The 19,969-nt window shown below is 51.5% G+C and overlaps 1 protein-coding gene across 4 annotated transcripts in view; it reads right to left on the bottom strand.

The window, feature by feature from the left end:
- The window catches only part of USH1C (USH1 protein network component harmonin), a 50,339-nt gene that overhangs the window by 20,574 nt on the left and 9,796 nt on the right, over window positions 1-19,969 (bottom strand). For 3 of the 4 annotated variants that reach the window (XM_050755380.1, XM_050755383.1, XM_050755381.1), the window contains exons 2-15: window positions 18,650-18,717; window positions 16,818-16,961; window positions 16,548-16,686; window positions 12,592-12,700; window positions 12,475-12,499; window positions 12,212-12,269; window positions 11,806-11,900; window positions 9,934-10,018; window positions 8,894-8,953; window positions 8,686-8,742; window positions 8,264-8,406; window positions 6,851-6,916; window positions 6,378-6,502; window positions 2,925-2,995 (exon numbers count right to left, since the gene is read on the bottom strand). In XM_050755380.1, coding sequence (XP_050611337.1) covers window positions 2,925-2,995; window positions 6,378-6,502; window positions 6,851-6,916; window positions 8,264-8,406; window positions 8,686-8,742; window positions 8,894-8,953; window positions 9,934-10,018; window positions 11,806-11,900; window positions 12,212-12,269; window positions 12,475-12,499; window positions 12,592-12,700; window positions 16,548-16,686; window positions 16,818-16,961; window positions 18,650-18,717 — 1,245 coding nt within the window. Of the gene's footprint in view, window positions 1-1,761; window positions 1,812-2,924; window positions 2,996-6,377; window positions 6,503-6,850; window positions 6,917-8,263; window positions 8,407-8,685; window positions 8,743-8,893; window positions 8,954-9,933; window positions 10,019-11,805; window positions 11,901-12,211; window positions 12,270-12,474; window positions 12,500-12,591; window positions 12,701-16,547; window positions 16,687-16,817; window positions 16,962-18,649; window positions 18,718-19,969 lie in introns of all 4 variants that reach the window. The other variant, XM_050755384.1, reaches the window with a different exon arrangement.

The raw sequence follows: 19,969 nt of genomic DNA, 5'->3' as shown, positions 1-19,969 counted from the left end.
AGGCATGAGCTGAATCTTTCTATTTTTTAATAAGGGGAATTTATGCACAGATGATCATGGCCATAGATGCCCACTTGCATTTCCTGGGGACTTGGCGTTCCAGCTGCTGGGAGACAAAGAGTCTGTCATGGCTCTAGAAAAAATGATGATGGGTTTTCAGAGCCAGGACGAGGGGCATGGTTCTGTTGTCCTTTCAGCTGTCAGTTACATCCATGGCCAGTCAGTTACATCCATGGCCTGTCAGTTACAACATTCCTTTTGGTCCAGACTGAGAGGGGAGGCAGATGGGGCGACTGTGCTATTGATTTTACCCAGAAGCAATTTTTCTTTTTTTTTGGAAGTGAAAATGAAAACCAAAATGCCAGCTGTTTCTGGAATAAGTAGATTAAGGAATAGGGGAAAGGCAGCCCTAATTCTTTATCAACAGCACTTTCAAGGACATGATTTCTGATGGGAGGTGGTATATGGGGAAGATTCTAGTTCTTTTATGTTTACATGTTATTAGTGTCTGAAAAAGATTTGACATATCTGTCTCCTTTATTTTTTTGGGGGGGGGTAAAATTCTACGTGTGCGTGTGGGGGTGTGCGTGTGTGTGTGTGTGTGTTTTGTCCTCTCTAGCTGAGTTCTAGTAGAGGCAGTATATAGAGAAGAATTAGAAATCTAACCCAATGAGGCATCCTAAGCTACCGAAGTCAGCCTGTCAAGTGAAACAGATAGTCTTATGAGACCAAGGCCTTTCTGAGACCAGGACAATGTGGGAAGGAATTCCCTGAGGAACTCTGTTCCAAGTTTATTCAGTGCTGTACAAATCATGATCTATTTTCCTAGATAGAGGCATTTACCTCTGTCAGGAAAAATATTACTGTTTGTTATTTTAATAGCAATGTGCTGGAGGAAGGGGGTAGATTTTCCTGGCACGGTTAATATTCCCATTTTACAGGCAGGGAGAAGTTATTTATCCTCAAGGTCACTCAGCTGCCAGTGCTCTGGTTTCTGGGGGACTGACATCTTGCCAGAAAGCGCTGGTCAAGTGATAACATCCAATTTAGCTCACCCAGATTTATGCTGTTGCCTGACTTCCAAATACCAAGTCATCTCGAATGTCCAATTACAGACGTTAACAGCAATGTTTTCACAATCAAATGTCAATGTGATTTAGAAAGACAAGGACAAGAGAGTTTTACAAGGCCTGGAGATATTGTAATAAGATTTAGAGAGAAAATTAAAGGTCCTAGAGATTGGAAAAATGCATTATCCTGGGCACATGCAGAGATATTCCTAGGAGAGGGCTGTGCTTGGAGTGGGTCTCTGTCCCGACCTGAGGCAGCAAATCTCCACCTCGTCAGGCAGGCTGCATCTGGCACAGCCGGTCTCATAACATGCACTAGGTACACCCACCCTGATAATTCGCTCTGTCTGACCCCAAGCTTCTGGCCTTGGTCTCTAGTTCTACTTGACAGAGAAACAAGGAGAAGCATCCTGCCCCTTTCCTGTGCCCATCAGGGCCGGCGCTGATGCACACAGTGCCAGATGGTACTTGGGTAGGTCTCACACCATGGATCCTTCCCCCGATGTTGCCTTTGCAATGGCACCCTGCCATTTGATGTCAGCCTGACACAGACATGCAGATGGGGTTAGCCTTCCAAGTGAACAGGCCAAGTCACACCATTTAGTGTTGACAGGACAAGGAATGTTTGGGAAAAACCAAAACCCACAGCAAACTCAGCAGCACACCAGCATAGCACCCAACCCTGTCCTACCTTCCGGATGGTTGGGAATTTGCCATCGTAACGATAAAACCACCCAAAAGCTATAAGAACACAGATAACAAAATGATGAGACACAGTTCAGCTCAGCCAGAGCATCCATGGGCAGCAGATGGGAGCTGGGTTCCCAAGCAATGCATGGCTTTGTGAGATGAACAGCACTGGCCGATCCAACAGCAAAACTGCACGCTTTGTCCAACTCTGCTTACCTGGCCTCGTGTTGGTTGCAGAACAGGCCTAAGACCACCTGAGAAAAGCCCCAGTTCCCAGGCCCTGGGTCACTCTCAAATGCCTCTCCCCAGGACACTGGCTTCAGAAGTCAGGGCCAGAACATCAAAGAGAAAACCCCTTGTGGAAGGACGAGCTTTTCCAAATCACAGTCTTCACATACAAAGCCTTGTTGAAAGAGAACAAGGCCTTTTCTAACCCATGTCTGGTCCCTCCATACAAGAAATGGCTCAAGACAAAAGGGAGCCTGGGTGTCTGCCTAGAACTGTTGTTCGACACAACAAAACTGGCTTGTCTCATAGTGCAGGCCGAGTCCTCCACTTTCAACATTGAAAGAGAAGGCAGTGGCTGGGACAGCTCTGGGAAGGACAGTTCCAGCAGGAGTGAGCAGGAGATGTGCCCCCAGAAAACATATCCTCATCCAGGCCAGATAACCAGTGCACCAGCCCCCTTCCTTCCCTAGGCCACAGCTCCACAGAGTAATAACCCTAATCTGAAGCTCCCTGGGGCCAAGAGCGATGGCTGAATTACCCACCCCGGACCAGCCTGAGTGCTGGAACAGGATGCTGAAGACCCCCTGCTGGACCAGACACTACCTCCTTAGTTGCTGGATTTGGGAGTGGTCTAGGGGGTCCTGGGGGAGGGGCCAGAGCAGCAGAGGAGGAATTTGGCAATATCTAAATATTCGAGCCAGCAGTTCAGTGGTACCGGTGTGCGACAGCTGATCTACCACCCTCGGGGTTGAGTCCTGTCCTCTACGCTTTGTGTACAGTGCTTGGGCCAAGCTAGGGCTTGGAGGAGCTTTACAGACTCTAGTGGCCCCCACATACATGCTGGTCCCCTGAAGCTGGGTGTCTGCACTGTGGTCAGGAGGAGGCGGGCAGGGCAAGCAGAGCAGCCAGGCCAGGGAGCAAAGCGGGGGCGCGAACCTGCTCTCCCTGCTCCTCCGTGCCTCCATCCGGGTCATCTGTGGGCTCGAGCTCAGGCTCCACTCCCTGATCTACCGGGGAAAAGAGGAGGAAGCTGGTGAACCAAAAGGGACTTGGGAGACCAAGAGGCTGGAGAAGCTTCTCAGGAGTGTGGAGACCTGTGATCAGCTTCCTCCAGGGGAGTTGTGAGGTCAGGGGCAGGGACAGAGTTCAGGAGCGCAGAGCAAAGGTTTTTTGCTCTGAGCTGGTGTATACAGTGCTTTCAACCTTAGTAGCTTTAGTTTATCTGTCTGTACAAAGGGCTAACAACAGGAAACTCAGATCTGAGGGCAGCGTGAGAACCATTTTGTAGGATGTTGGGCTGAAGGCTGGGAAGTGCAGCGAGGAGGATGGGAATATCTGAGAATCGCACACATTTGAGGGCAAGGGGCTGCAATGGGAGAAAGACCCTCCTGCCTTCTGCTTATCACCCTTGCCTTGGAGCTCTGGGTCCCCAGGGGATGTCTGAACAGTGTGGGCAGCAGATGGAGGCTGAAGGTCCTGAGGAGGTGGGGACATCCCAAAAGGTAAAAGGGGCACCTGCAGTTAGGAAGACCTGAATTTTGACATAATGTGGAGAGAAGAGCAGACCCTCCATTCCAGTGTTTCCAGCTTGGACTCTGGCCTCCCTAGGACTCTGGAAGGTAGTGTACCAGTTTGCTTGTGAGCTGCTTTTTAATATTTTAAAAGCTTAACAGAACTTGCCCATTGGCCTATGCAAAGGCTGTTAAGTTCTTTGGCTCTTGGCTCAAATTACATTTACCCAACAGTGGAACCCTGATGCTCCCTTACTAACAAGGGCTACTTAATAAAACAATGGAACACAAATGATTATTTAATAGTTTGTTAGGAAAATAACCTCAACTTCCAAATCATGGGGTCTCTTGTGGTGGAGGTGAGGGAGATAGTTGATGGGGCCTTGGGTAGGGAGAGAAGGTTGGAGATCTCTTAAACATCTCCCTCTTTCAAGAATCCCTCAGCTACTGGATCCTTAGCCAAGGCTGCCCCCTCAAGTCCCATGTAACCACCTATTGCCTAAGCTAAGGGAAGGTCTGTTAGGAGCCTCCGTGGTGGTGTCCCAGCCTTCAGGGCTTGGCAAAATGTTGGGGGTCTGCTGGATCAGCCATGGGTAGGTGGGCTGCAGCAATTTTAAGAGCCCCCTGGGGCAGGTTGGGGGGCAGTCAGTCCCAGGCACATCATTAGGATGAGTAACTTCATTTTCTAGGTAAGGGATGCCCCATGTTCTTTTATTTTAAAAAACTGTAGGGCCCGGGGTCAGGCGCGGTGGCTCTTGCCTGTAATTCCAGCACTTTGGGAGGCGGAGATGGGCAGATCACCTGAGGTCGGGAGTTCAAGACCAGCCTGACCAACATGGTGAAACCCCCTCTCTACTAAAAATACAAAATTAGCCGGACATGGTGGCGCATGCCTGTAGTCCCAGCTACTTGGGAGGCTGAGGCAGGAGAATTGCTTGAACCTGGGAAGCAGAGGTTGCGGTGAGCTGAGATCATGCCATTGTACTCCAGCCTGGGCAACAAGAGCGAAACTCCGTCTCAAGAAAAAAAAAAAAAAAAAAAAAAAGCAGGGCCCACCCCTTGCAGGCATGGAAACCTGAGGCAGGTATAATCCATTGCAAACTGGGTCCCTGAGTTGAAGGGTGGTTGGGTAGGAGCTGGCTGGGGCCCAGGCCTGCTAGACCATGCTAGCCCCTGGGGAACAGGGAGTGAGGCAGCAGGTGAGCTGGTTCAGGGACCTCACTGCATTTCCTGCCTTAGGTCCAAATGAGAATTAAATTGCTGGCGCATACGGAGACAGATAGAGGCAGCAGCTGTCCCAGCTCAGCAGGCCGGCGGGGGTCATCCATCCTGTGCTTTGTGGAGCTGCCTAGGATTACATTTACCTTGAGCAAATGCAAAATTCTTCGTCTTTTTATTCAAGGAGCTTGATTTGGTTAAAAAGCACTAAATAAAAAACCAGCTAGTGAAAGGGTTTTTATTTTCTTTTGTTCCTAAGAGGGTGTGTTTGCTGTGAAGCTGAGGCCCGGTTTCTTGGAAGGTACCAAATTGACTAGGATTACTTCCATGAGAAGCAATTAAAATCGATTTCTCTCCTGAAGCTCCTGTTTCACTCATAAGAGCAAATTAGCTGCCCGACTAAAACAGGGATCGTTCATTGGGAGCTTAGCTCTGGCTACATCCTCAACCGATACTGAATGTCATGGGGGAGGCCGATGAGAGGGTGCTTTGTCCTTCGGAGAGGACCAGGAGATGACACTGCCCTGCTGCCAGGAAGAAATGTGTTGGGAGCTGCTTGCCTGTACCAGGGAAGGGTGAAATGGAACCATCCAGATACCCTGCACCTCTTCCTTGGTGCAAATGGCCTGTGTTGGCAGGTTGACATTCCCATAGGTCTCAGATGTGACCCAAAGTTGGGGACAGAGCTGTTGAGACCCTATCACAGCATGCCAAATGACTGCCCCACAGCAGAGATGGGGAACCTGGGCTCTTGAGTCCAGATTCGCCCCTAGCTGGAGGTTCCCAGGTCAGCTGAGCACAATCAGCTGGAGTAAGACCTGTCCTGTGTCAACTATAAGTCAAAACAGCTGGAAGGCAGGAGTAAGGACCCAACCAGCAATCCTGGACTTGTGGTTGTCATGACCTCCGTTTTCCTCTGGCAGTGTGGGCTGCCTCTTAAAGAGGCATCTGGAAACGGGGGTTGAGAAGGTGGTCAGGGAGCAGGTGGTAGAGGCCTAGACTGAAACTGGAGGTGAGGATGTGGGACAGATGAAGAGAGGAGATGGTAAGGTGAATATGAGCTGAGGCTCCAGAATAGCACAGCCGCAGCCCACAGCTGGGTGTCTGGAAGAAGCTTCCTAGTCCTGTTTCTGCCTCCATCCTTGGAGTGGCGTGACAGTGGTCCACGTACAGGGATATAGGGGCTGGAGATACTTAGTAAGCTTCTCCCACAGTTATGAATCAACCTTGGACCATCAGAGCCCTTCTCTGATGTGAGCTCCTTCCTCTCTTTTTTGCTGCTGGCTTCACCCCAGTCCCTGTTCAGAACAAAGTAGGAGGAGGACCCGACACCCAAAACACTAGGACGGTAATCCCATGAGCTAGCCCACTTTTGCCATGGCCCTTATTCCCTCTTCAGCAGCCTGACAGCCTGCCCGCATCAGTGTTGTGTGGGACCTGGGAGCTGGGTATGTGGAGCTGGCCTGTGAACAAGCGGAGCAGACAGATCCCTCCTACCTTGATGCTGGGGCAGATGGTCTCTGACCCACAGCTGCCCCTCCATAAAGGAACCGCAGCCCAGAGCACCAAGGGCTATCCACCTGGGGGTGGTGGTGAGGGGAGGGAGGGCCAGCATTTCTGTCTAGTCCCCTTAGCCTCTCCCCCGGCTCATGAAACTTACACTTTGGCTTGCGAAGGGGTACTGGGTGCACCTCAGCAGTGATGGTTTTAGGCAAGAGTAGCTGTTCCTTTGAGCCCCAGTCTTCTTCCCATTGCTTCTTAAACTTCTCTTCCTCCTCCACAATCCTGAAATGAGACCCCCATGCCTGTTACTGGAGTCAGAACCTTCATAGGCCCATCTCTTGCATTTCGGAGAGCCCCAACGAGCCCAGGGGAAGCCCTTGGTTCTAGCTGTGGTGAATCAAGCAAAGTCCCGGAGCTTTTATTCTAAATTGAGTGTGAACCCCACCTTGGCAATTATATGAGACTATGTTCCAGTTACTATAATATGACAGGCTTTACTACAAATAAAGGAGGACCCACCAGGGGATAGAGAACCAGGTAAACTGGTTCTCGAGGCAGCCTCTGGCTGACCACACTCCCCCGAGCATACTAATGTTCATGCACAGACACGCATGGGGCCGAGGTACTCACTGTTCCATCTCCTTCCGGTATCTCTCATTTTCCTCTGCTGCCTTCTGGGCAATTTCTTTTCTCCTTCTGAAACACAAATGCAGACTGGCATGTTTGGCCCTATGCAAGAGAAATGAACTCTTCCTTACTGTGAATTCTTGCTTTGAGAAAACTTCGAAATGATTTTTCTCCAGGCTTCCTTCCTAGGAGGCCTGGACAAGCTTTGGTTTTGGGGGACGTTATCTAACAAAGTCTAGGCCCCGTGCTCTTGTATGGTTTTGTCTGGCATGGCTGAGCAGAGATGCTGGGCTGTGGGAGCAGGGAAGCAGATCCACGTGAAGGCCACACTTCATGCTCCCTCCTCCAAATACTTAGGTAAGGTGACCGATGACAGGCGGGGCCTGGACTGACCCCAGGAGCAAAGCAGGGGCTCCTAGCCAGGCGGAATACTCCCAGCTAACTCTGTGATGGGGGAGATGGGGACAGCCTTTCCTCTTTCCTTTTCAAAATACATTGATTGATTGAGACAAAGTCTCACTTTGCACCCAGGAGTTCAGTGGTGCGATCTCGGCTCACTGCAACCTCTGCCTCCCAGGTTCAAGTGATGCTCGTGCCTCAGCCTCCTGAGAAGCTGGGATTACAGTCGCATGCCACCATGTCCAGCTAATTTTTTTGTATTTTTAGTAGAGACACGATTTCACCATGTTGGCCAGGCTGGTCTCGAACTCCTGACCTCGAATGATCTGCCGGCCTTGACCTCCCAAAGTGCTGGGATTACAGGGTGTGAGCCACCACGTCTAGCCATGAAATACTTTTAAATGCCTAGAATGTATTTGGGTTTGGATCTTGACAGTAGTTTTTGATTTATGAATTGCTCACCCCATTTATTCTCTTAGGTCATCATTTCAATCGTCCTGGACAGGGACGAGCTTTATCACTATAGGCAGGGCAGCCCTGTGGGGACTTGCCAGATTGCCTGGGGGTGATCCCAGCTTGGCCACGTGTGACTTTGGACACAAGTGGCTTCACCTCTCTGAGTGTCAGTCTCCACACCTGTAAAATGGGGTTAATACTCTCTACCTCTACCTCCCAGGGCTATTGTAGGAATTAAGAAACATAAACAAGGCCCTAATACAACGCCAGCCTTATAGAGGTACTTGACAAATGTTAGCTAGTAGCTAATCCTAGCTAGCTAGAGCCTACTGCTAGTAGGATGCTTATTTTCCACATTCTTGGAATCTTGGAAGTCAGGGGTCTCTGCTCAGCAAGGAGGAAGGGGCCAAGGATGGATACACTGACCCACCACCAAACTCATCTGGTCTGAGGACTGGCCTCCAGGGAGGAGGAGGAAATTAGCTGGGGACACAGCAGGCAGGACACAAGCTAGGTGGGGTTGTATGGTGGGGCAGGGCACCCAGGGCTGGCTGCACTCACTGCCGCTCCATCTCCTGCTGCTCCTGGAGGATCTTGTTGGACTCCATCGCCAGCCGCTTCTGCATGAGGAGCTCCTGCCGCTGCAGCTCACGCTGCCGCGCCTCTGCCAGCCGCTCCCGGTCTGTCATGAACAGCTCCCGGCCCTCGTGGGAGAAAAGAGGCCCCTTGCTCAGCCCCTGGGGATCCCCTGCCACACCCTTGGGGGCCGAGATGCAGGTGGTCTTCTCAGCACCATCAGGCACAGTGGCTCCTGCAATCCCTGACCCAAACTTGTTGCTGGGCAGAAGTCCTCTCCCTCCGTCTGCTCTGTCAGAGCTTCAGGGAAGGAGACCTGCCACCCTGGGAGTGTGTGGCAGAGATCAAAGGTCAGAGGGGCTGGGGATGAGGGTCAAGGGGCTCCCACCAGCTCGTTCTGGACTTACAGCTCCAGCTACGATGGAGATGGTCAGGCTGCGGCTACTCTTCAGCACGTTCACAGCCTGTGGGGACAGAAGGACAGTGGATCGAGGCCTGACAGACCAGAGCAGTCCAGGCAGAGAGCACAGAAGGCCCCAGGCTTCAGGGTGGTGGGGGTGAGAAGTGGGGTGTGGAGATGACAAAGGCCAGCAGGTGAAGACCCCTACATCTCACCTCCTTGTGGTCCAGGTTAGAGAAGTCGATGCCATTCACTTCGACAATCTGGTCCCCTGTCTGGTGGGGAAGTGGAAAAAGATTAGTGTGTTTACGCTATCTGTACACTCGTTCATCTGCAGGACGGGCGCCCCCAGGGGTTCTGGGTCAGATGCTGGGTCTTCAAGTGGCTGTACCTCAGTTCCTCCTGATGAATGGAGCAGTTGGAAAGCTCTGGTGGAGCTCTGGGAGGGCTTAAAGCTGACCCTGGCACTCCCCTACTTCATAACTACCTTATCAACTATCAAATATTATACCATTACATGTTCTTTTTTTGGCTAAATTTGATGACACTTGCTTTAGAAATCACAGTTTGTAGATGCGGAAACTTTTGAGCTTCTCATTTAGCAGAGGCTGTGTTGAATCATCATAACAGAATAGCTAACATTCACTGATCACTTACAGTGTGCTTGGCACAGTTCTAGTATACATATTAACTACTTTAACCCACACAACAACCTTGGAAGAAAGGCTTTATTATCCCCATCTTACAGGTAAGGAAACTGAAGCACAGAGACATGAAGTAACTTGTCCAAAGAAGAGGTTAAGGGTTCCTGCTTTGGGATGAGACCACCTAGGTTTGAATTCCAGTCCTACCATGCTAGGTACACGATTTCAGAAAAATCATATACTTTCTCTGGGTCTCAGTTTCCTCATATGTAAAGTGGGGATAATGGTGGCACTTAATCCTCAGCGTTCTTGTGAAGTGTAAAGGGCGTGGAACAATGTCCGATGCAAGTGGACCCTGAAGGTCCGCTCTTTGATTATCATTATGACATTCCCAAGCTCACGACCAACAACCATCAGAGCTATGGAAGGCTGCAGAAGGGTCAAATGTCCCCACTCTGTGAAGCCTTCTCTGCAGGGTGGGTAGGGCTCCTCCTGATCAGTGACCGCCGAAAGAGGGCCATGTGGAAAGGCACCTGCCCCTGTCACCGCGGGATCACAGTCTGACCCAGTTTCCAGTGGGCCCCCACTGGGGCCGGCCCAGCGTCACTCACCTCCAATCCCACCTCAGCAGACAGGGAGCCAGGTTTCACGTGGCTGATGAAGATGCCAGGCTTCTGGATGGGGCCGCTGGAAATGCTGTGGGAGGTGGGAAATGTGTGCTTAGGATACAGGTCACTCATGAACTCAGGACTGAAGGCCCTCGGCTGCCTACCTCTTCAGCCTCTGTCTCCCCGTCCAGCCTGATTTCTACTGCTACCCTGGGCAACAGCCACAGAAAACTCCTTGTAATTCTTCCTACCCAATCTCTCACCTAATATACCTCATATGTTGTTTCTTTTTTCTTTCTAACGCTTTCCTGTCCATTCCTTAAGAACCAAATGCTATCCCTTCTATAAGGTTTTCAGCAGATCCTCTTTTTTAAAAAATTTATTTTTTAGAGACAGGGTCTTGCTCTGTCACCCAGGTTGGAGTGCAGTGGTGTGATCATAGCTCTCCACAGCCTCCAACTCCTGGGCTCAAGCAATCCTCCCACCTCAACCTCTTGACTAGCTACGACTACAGGTGCACACCACCATGCCTGGCTCAGATCCCTTATTCTATCCCAAGACCAAGCTATTTGCTCGGTTCTCAGTGCTCCTATGACATTTACGACAGGAATGGCACATGTACTGTTATTATTCCTTCCTAGATTGGTGGCAGAAATCACTCACTGATCACAGCACTCTTTCCCTCAAGCCTGGATATAGCTTTAGAATCCTTTTCAAAGCAGCACTCCAGGGAGCTCCTACTAATTGATTAGAGATGGCACCTATTTGCCATCCCGGACACAGAATGTAGTTCCATTTGAGTCCCTATCACCCTATATTATAACTGTTTATGTGGTTGGCTTCTAGATTAGGCTCTTGTCTCCCAGAAGGGAGGGACTCTTTATCACTTATGCTTGGCACAAAACATGGAATAAATGTGAATGAAGGGAAAGAAGAGGAATAACTCAAATCATAACAGCTAGTATTTACCAACTGCTTACTGTTTAGCAGGTACTAAGCTTGGTACTTTACTTTCTCCACAATCACCCTGTGATGTGGGAATTATTATCATCAATTTATAGAGGGAGAAACTGAGGCTCCAAGTGGTTAAGTAACTGGCCCAAGGTTCCAGAGCTCTTAAGTAGGAAAGCAGGGCTGGAACTGGGATCTGAGTAACGGTGGAACCTGCACGCTTGAGCCCCGTGTGGCCCAGTATCTGTTTGGATTCCCCGTCTGCCTCTTAACGAAGCCGACAAGGTAATAAGTGATAAGAGAACTGTGACAGAGATGACCAGCTGAACAGGCTCCTTTTGCAGTGACTCAAGGACCTACAAGGTAACATGGTTCTGCCTCTAGGCCTCAATTTCTTCATCCGTAAACTGGGATCTATTAGAGATGCCCCTCGGGCCCTACAGGCCTGTCGTGAAATTCAGAGGGGAAATCAGGCACCAGGAAGTGTCATCACCAAGGCTGGGCGCGGTGCTTCATGCCTCTAATCCCAGCACTCCGGGAGGCTGAGGCGGGAGGATCATTTGAGCCCAGGAATTTGAGACCAGCCTTGGCAACATAACAAAACTCCTTCTCTACAAAAAAATTAAAAGTTAGCTGGGTGTCATGGTGTGTTTCTGTAGACCCAGCTACTCAGGAGGCTGAGGTGGGAGGATTGCTTGAGCTGGGGAGGTCGAGGCTACAGTGAGCTATGATCACGCCATTGCACTCCAGCCCAGGTGACAGAGCCAGACCCTGTCTCTAACAAAAAAATACCATCACCCATGGACAAGTCACACCCCTGGTGGGCAAGGTTTCCTCAGAAGCAGCAGTGAGGAAGGGGAGGGTAATAGGGGCCTGCTGGGGTGCACTGGCCACGAATGACCCCGGGGCATGCCCACCACCCACCTGCAGCCAAGGCCCCGGGAGCCCACCAGGCTGATGAAGACCTTCTTCTCCTTGTTTTCCCGATTTCCAGGGGAGCCCAGGCTGCCTCGCCCCCCCTGAAAGGGAGATAGAAGCAGAATCTCTGAGTGTCCACATGCGTGCAAGCGGCCTCTTGAGCTCGTGGGACCTGCAGGGCGAGCACTGCTGAACTCACACCAGCCAGATCATCATTCTGTCCCTGGGGATGTGTCTGCACCAGCCTGGCCTGGCTGAGGGCCACTGCCCCACAGCAGTGTGCTGGCTGCCCTGGGGGCCTGTGTGAAGTCCCTGAGAGTGCATCTCTAGAGCAAGCCCTCCCTTTAGGACTGGCCGCCCATCCTTGAAGATGACCCCACCCAAACCCCATCACAGGAGGTCTGGCCCTTACCCCAGATTCTGACACAAACTGATCCACATACTGCCACTTGAGGGGCTCATCAGGAGAGCTGATGGGAAGGGAAAATAGATGGAAGGGTGGTTAGCGAGAGACGTTTGAGGAACCAGGCCCCAAATCCAAATCCACCATGTCTACAACCTCCAGCCTCCACTGGCCCAGGAGCAGGGCTGGCATGGTGAGTGCTGGACCCCAGGGCTGTACCAGGACCCCGGGCCCACAGGGAAGAGTCGGCCTGCAGAGGAGGGGCCTCTCACCTCTTCACGGGGATCAGGCCAATGTCTGTGGGAGAAAGGCACAGGGGTTAGGACAGCTCCTCCACCCTCCCTCCCTCCCACCATCATGGAGGCCTGTCCTGCTCTAGTCTCACTCACGTCTCACTTTGATGGACACAGTTTTCTTGGTTCGGATGAGGTTGATGACCTCCTCATGGGTACAGGAGGAGATGGAATATCCATTGATCCGGACGATCTCGTCCCCTACCTTGACCACAGAGAGAGGCAGGGAGCACTGGCTGGAGGGAGCATCAGGCAGTGGGGCAGACTCACCACCAGATGCTCCCAGACTGCTATCCGGAAAAGGGAAGGGTGGCCATGCCATCCCCTGGAATAAGCCTTGATCTCAACCAACCCACCCTCCATCAGCCTGGGGGATCCCAGGTTCAGGTGGCATGTCCAAGCAGTCTTGCCGCCCCATTTTGCAGATGGAGAGACCAAGACAGAGGTGAGGGGCACAGCAGGTGTGCAGCAGAGCTGGGAGAAGATCTCAGAACTCTCTGCACCCTCACCCTGGTGCCCCTTTCACTCCACTGGGGCACCATCAGATTCTGGATTCTATGCAAAGGGTGACCTTTCACTCAGCTTTAAGCTGTTCTTACCGGGACTTTGTCCCAACCCGCCCCTAGGAAGTTGGCTCCCTTTTTCTGCTAATTGCTACAACACTGTAAGTGAGTCAGGGTGGGGACCTTCTGTGACTCCTGACCCAAGCTCATATCACCGACACACACACACACACACACACGATTTTTTTTTCCCCACCATATGGAAACTTGATGAACATTTTAACTCTGCCGTGGCCCTGACCTCTCAATTCCTATTTTGGGAGCAAGCAAAGAACAGTGGATGAGCACAGGGCTTTGGCATCAGATGTGCTGGGTTCAAATCCCTTCTTTTATTATTATTAGCTATGTGACCTTGAGCAAGTCTCTTGAACTCTCTGAACCTGTTTTCCTCGTCTGTAAAATGAGGAATACCAAGGTTGCTGTGAGAATTAAGTGAACTTGTGCATGTAAAGCCAGCTAGTGCCTGGCACACAGTAAGCACTCAATACATGAGTGTTATTGTTATCATGAGTTAGTCCTGATCCCTGAATACTCAGCTCAGATCTCTCTTCTCAGGGCTTAGGCCACAGCGGATTGTGAGATAGGGACTCGGCCCTGGGCAGCCAGCCCTGGATACAGCGCTGTGGTGAGGTTGCCCCCTGCTGGACACTGCCGGCTCCTCCAGGCACCCTGGCCCTGGGGATCAATTCTGGAGCTCCTCATTTAATAACCACAGAGCAGGAGGGACTCTCAGATGTCAGCTGAAACTGAGGCCCAAGGAAGTGAGGTTTTGTCCAAGGTCACACAGCCAGTAGCTGCAAAACAGAGACTGGCTCCTGGAGAGGTTCCTGTCTGAGGCCAGTGCAGGTCAGCTGGGGGCTTAACTCAAAACACACATGCTCACCCTTTGGAGACTTGCTGGCATACGTGAGGGACGAAAGCTGGACTCCCTGTGGACCGAGATAGGTAGGGGCTGGGTGGACATACAGCCTCCGAGGGGTCCTCTAGGGTAACTCCTGCCTTCTACAGCACTCCCACAGAGTCACTTTCTCACTGTTCCAAGGAACGCTTCCTTCCCACTCTGGGACACAGACCCCAGTCTTCTCAGGGACCTGACAGGAGTGGCCAAGGGCTCAAAATGGCACCAGAGTGGGGGCACACTAAAGAACCCTCTAGGTTTCTGGGAACATCTAATTCAAGGACAGTGGCCAGACTAACTCCTTCCACCTATTTTTCACGATAACCCTGCAGGTCAGGAATTTGTATCTCTGTTAATCAGATGAGAAAACGGAGACTCAGAGAGGTAAAGTGACTTGCTCAAGGTTACCCCACTAGTAAACAGTGTCGTGGGGTTTGAAGTCAGGTCTCCCTGATAGACAAGTGGTGTTTCCTAGGTGTCTGGAAGCAGAAAAGACGGGCACCCGGCCAAGCCTGGCTGCAATTCCCTGCATCCTGCCCTCTCTGGATCCTTGCCACCTGTCAGAGCCCTCAAGTCCCACACAAAGGCAGGCATTACACTGTCCATGTTATGACAGGGACAACCAAGGCACACAGAATAATTTTCTAGGCCTGGAATATACAGCAAGTTGTATGGTACACGCTGCCCTGTGCAAGGCAGAGGACGTAGGTCAAGTTAGGATATTCTTGAAAAAACAAAAAACAAAAAAAACCTTCAAGTATCTCCAGCAGGGGATAAGGGCAGAGGGGTGGATCCCCAGGACTAGGTCCTGTGGGAGGGTCCAAGTCCACCACTGGGGACCCAGCCTCACGGGTCAAATCAGCACAGGTCTTTAGCCCAGCCAGGCTGTATCTGAACCTGCCCTCCCCTGCCTTCCAGCATCTTCTCCCAGCTGCCCTCAGGCATGAGATCTCCTCAGAAACATGAACCCCAGACAGGTCAATGGATGCAGCCATTTTTCCCCAAGCTCCTCTGAGTGAAGTTCCCTGTCTTATTCCTAAAGGGAATTTGCCCAGAACCTCAGTCGGAATGATTCCCACACAGCCCCTGGCTCAGGTTGCAGGATCAACTTTCCTTCCCCTCTTGCCGTGTGTGAAACCCTGTAAAGGGCCCTTTGTGCAAGGGCCACGATGATATAACGATCTGAGGGACAGCAGCACAAAGGAGAGATGAACCCGTCAGCTAGAGAAAGGGCCGATAATTCATAAGCCTGAGAAAGATCCAGGAAGGTAAAACTCTAGGTCTCATTAAAATACCCCAACGCCCCCAGTCATCGAGGCAGCATTGAGAACTGCTTGTCCTAGGAGAGCTCGCCCTGGAAAAAAGGCGGCCTCAGCTGACGCCAAGAGAGGAGCTCATTATGTGTTTTCTCTGGCTGGGTTTCTGAGCTGGAAAATGTGCCGCAGAGGAAAGAAATAATGAAGGGGCTGAAATTTCAGACACCACCAGCGAGCCGTGAGACAGGGATTTAGAACAAAGCAGTGTCTGTCAGCTCCCTGTTTCCACCCCCTACGCCCCAGTGTCTTGTACCATTAGCCTTTGAGCCCCTTGAAGCCCCAGCTTGGCAGCCCGGATTGGGGTGTTGATAACAAACCCGCTGGAAGCTCTTGGTGACAGTGGGAGGGCCTCCTTTATCTCAACACACAAAAACACGGCCCTGGGCTCAGGTAGGAGTGAGACCTGGAGGTCTGCCCATCTCTGCTCAGGCCCTGAGGTGTGGGGACCCCAAAGGAGAGGCACCTGGGTTGCTGAAGAGAGATTTCTGGGCTTGGCCGTCAGGAGACCCAGTTTCTAATCCTGGCTTTGCCACTTACTGGTCTCTCAGCCTCTATCGGTAATTCTGTAACATGGGAAAGATCCATTCAATGCATATAGCAAGGACTGCTTGTGAGAATGTGACCTGGCACATTCCAGGCATTTCTTAAATCTCCCTCTGTCTGTTCACTTACCAGACTCACAGCATTTGTGTGCCAGGCCCTGCTATAAGCACTTTCTACTATTAATTCATTTACTCATACAACCTGACGAGGTAGACAGTACTATCAGCAACTCATTTTATAGATGAGGAAATTGAGGTACAGGGTTAAGTCATTCCACCAAGTCACACAGCCTAATGAAGAGAAAAGCCAGAATTGAACCCGGCTAGCCCTGCTTCAGAGTCTGTGCTCTTTGGCATCACACTGCACCAGGCTTTCTTTCCCCCTGCTGGTAAAAGGCAACATGTCCAAAACTTCATGTGCCGGTGTCACCATGTTCCTCTCTTGGGGAATAGGGGAGGTGGGGGGAAGTGCAGCGGCAGCAGTTGGAAGGAGGCAGCAGCTGCAAGGAGGCAGCAGCCAGGTTTCCAGCTTCACTCAAGAAAACAGGCAATTGCCTGCGGCCTGATTTCTATGAGTCTAAGAACACCCGTCAGGATGCGCCAGCGTCTTCCTCACCCAAAGGCTCGGAAAAGTGGGTGACCACATTGTGCCACACAGCCTAGTGGATGAGTGAGGGGGAGGCAGGAGGTCTGAGGCCCTCGCTTCCCCTCCCTCTGGACTCTGCTTGCTCACCTGGAGCCCGACACTGTCTGCCTGACCGCCTTTGATGAGGTGGGAGATGAAGAGCCCACAGCCAAACTCCAGGCCACCACGCACGCTCAAGCCGAGGCCTTCGGGGTGCAGACGGTCCAGACGCACCTCCTTCAGCTTCCTGCCACACAGGAGAGGTCGGTGATGGTGCAGCCTGGCTGCCAGCACTGCCCCGCCCACTAGCAAGGAACTCTGTCCATCCCAGGGTGACCTCTCCACCCCCTGCCTCCAGCCTGGTGGCTTCCACTGCACCTGGAGCGCCGGGGGGTCAGCTGATCATATTCCACCTGGTGCTTCAGTGGGATCAGGGGCCGAATGGCATCAAACAGAGGCAGGCGGCTGGGTTCATTGATGACAAGCTTCAGGTCTCCCACGAGCACGGCCACGTCCATGGTCCTGTGGAGATGCCGGGAATGCCTGGAGCCTCACCCCTGGCCATGACCTCAGGGACCCAGGGATTCCAAGAGGAAGCCATTTCAGCCACTGGGCCCAGGCTTAGGAATGGAGGAGACCTCTCCTGAAAAGCCCAGAGCCCTTCACACTGGGCCAGTGCCTGAGAAGGCTTTGTTCTCTCATAAAAATGCCCCCAGGAAACCAGCCCGCTAGGGATTGTTGACCCATTTTGCAGATGAAATGAAGCCAGGATTTCAAACTATCTCTGATGTTGGGATCTTTCCAGAGGGGAAAGCTCTATGTGAGATGCTAAGGACTCCTCACATACTCATCATCTCCACTTGTATCTACTGCTAAGCTCTATCAGTTTCACCTCACCACAGTTCACGTGCCTCCTCCCTCACGCTGTTCAGACCTTCGACTCCAGCTGCCTGCCCACATACTGTCATTTCATCTTTTCTCAGTGTAAGGCACTCCCTGGCTTAAAACCCTTTGATGGCTCCTTACTGCCCAGAGGACAAAGTCCACTCTTTTCAGCACGCTCAGGACCCTCCATGACCTGTCCCGTGGAGCTTCTCCAGCCTTGTGGCTATTTACGATCTCTGTGTCCTCCCAAGTCCTACTCCCCCAGGTTACTTATCCCCATTCACACCCTTGCTTTCATGCCTCCACACTTCGGCTAATGCTGATCCCTCATTCTGGAATGCCCTTCTCTGATATTCCACCTACCCAAATCTTTTTTTTTATTTTTTTTAACAGGGTCTTGCTGTCTTGCCCAGGCTGGAGTGCAGTGATGCGATCATGGCTCACTGCAGCCTTGACCTCCTGGGTTCAGGTGATCTTCCCACCTCAGCCTCCTAAGTAGCTGGGACTACAGGCACGCACCACCATACCCAGCTAATTTTTTGTATTTTTTTGTAGAGATGGGATTTTACCATGTTGCCCAGGCTGGTCTCTAATTCCTGGGCTCAAGTAATCCTCCTGCCTCAGCTTCCCAAAGTTCTGGGATTACAAGCATGAGCCACCGTGCCTGGCCCCAAATCTTTCTTATCCTTCAAAGCCTTGCTCAAGCCTTCCTGGTCCTTTCTCTTCCCTCTCAGTTGGAAAGGAAAACTCCTTTCTTCACATTTCTGCTTTTACCTCTACTTAGCAGTTATTTGATATAACTTACATTAGAGTTCTTTGTATTTGTAGTGTATATTCATCTCCCCTCACCAGACCACAGTTACTCAAGGAAAGAAAGAGGATCTAATTCATTTCCAGATTTTGCATAGTGCCCAGCAGTGGCAGGAGCTTATAAAGTATACAAAATGAATCAAAAAGCAAGTGGGTGATCAGAGACATCTGATGCAAGGGCTGTGACCAGTTGGCATTTCTTGTTCTGTTCCAACAATCACTCTCTATTGAATCTATCTGGCTACTAGACAGCCTACTCCATCAGACTGTAAGCAACCTGAGAACAGAGACCAATCTGTCTTGCTCATAAGTATACCCCAGCCCCTAGTACAAAGCCAAGTACAAAGTACTTGTATAAATAGTTGCTGAAATGAGTGAATGCTATGTCCATTTGATTTCCAGGAGCAGTCAGCATCCACCCTCTGAGCTCCTCTGTCTCAGAACAACCCATCCCAGGACTCCCTGAAGACAGAGGAACCCGAGTGGTCCACAGGAGCTGGACCCAGCACACTTACTGGTGGTACATTCGCAGCACATCATAGAGATAGTCCTTCTCTGCATCATTTTCAATCAGAAAATCCACCTGAAAAATCCAACAGGAGAATCACAGTTCCAGGCTCAGCACCCTCCATAGCAGACCCCAGGGAGGAGAGGTCACCCCCAGCGGCCTCCCCAGCATCTTTTCAGGGCTGGAGTTGTGAGGAGAGGAGAGAAGCCACAGGCCAGACTGCCCCTCTGACCCCAATGCATCAGACCTATGCAGACCACCCCAACGTGGCCACAGGAGTACTGCTGCCCCTCCAGATGTGGCCAGGCACCCCTCGTCCCCAGGTAGGGCAATATGTGCACACACGGGGATGCACACACATATGTACATATGTGAATCCCCATGTGACACGACACGCTGCCATGGCAGTGCTGCTGCTCACCCCCATGGCTGTGTCATCCGTGGCCAGAAGAAGCCCACTGTCTTACCTGATGGTGGCTGTAGTGCCGGATAAATGCTTTCAGGAAGGATTTGGGCCACTCGCTCAGATAGCACATGCCACCCGCCAGAAGCCCCTTACCACCGAATTCTTCTGTAACATCAATGCCAGGAGACCTTCACTCTGTCTTGTCCTGACCTTAGTTGGGTTGCCCTGAGTTCTGTCCACTAGTCAGTTTCCTGGCCACTCCTTCCCCCTTCCCAGGCCCCTGCACAAGCCCTGCAGGGGGAGTCAGGTTACATCATTTCAACTTTGTTGACGTCAATGGCTGGGACTCTAAGGTCAGGTTCAGGAGTTGTGTCATTAGTACTTCCATCCCAGTAGGAGGCCCTGAATTCCACTCCCTGAGTTACCTCAGTGTGAATCTCTACCCTGTATCTTTGGGTCTCTCTTCAGCCCCAGAATGGGTAACAGAGCAAGATGGAAGCTTGAGGGGTCACTGGGTCCCTCTCTCCTCCAGCCTCCGGGCCCAGGGCCTCAGCCCTTCATAGAGAGGCTGCTGCTGGAAGTTGCATGCTCTCCACTGACTAGTCCTCAGAAGAGGGCCAGAGCAGCTTTACCTCTTTCTGTGGGTATCCCAAGGGTTCTGGAAGACCAGGGCAGTCTGTCTGTCCCACCACAGAGGGGACATGCTGGGCCTAGCCCTTGGGATTTCTGGCCTGAACAGGCGCTACAGAATGCAAATTTCTGGCCTGGATCTGGCAGTACTTCCTTCCCTATAAAATCAGGCTGAGCATTTCATTAAAGGTGAGAATAACTTAGGAGGCTTGACTCACAGCTTGGGTTTCAGTTGCTACAGAAGTTCAGCCCACCTGCTCCAAAAGGGCACCCTTGCTTTCTCCCTACCTC

The sequence above is a fragment of the Macaca thibetana genome, chromosome 14 (genome assembly GCF_024542745.1).
Source record: "Macaca thibetana thibetana isolate TM-01 chromosome 14, ASM2454274v1, whole genome shotgun sequence".
NCBI classification, from domain to species: Eukaryota; Metazoa; Chordata; class Mammalia; order Primates; family Cercopithecidae; genus Macaca; species Macaca thibetana.
Note: the sequence above shows the minus strand (reverse complement) of the source record. Positions and strands in the feature narration are given on the sequence as shown.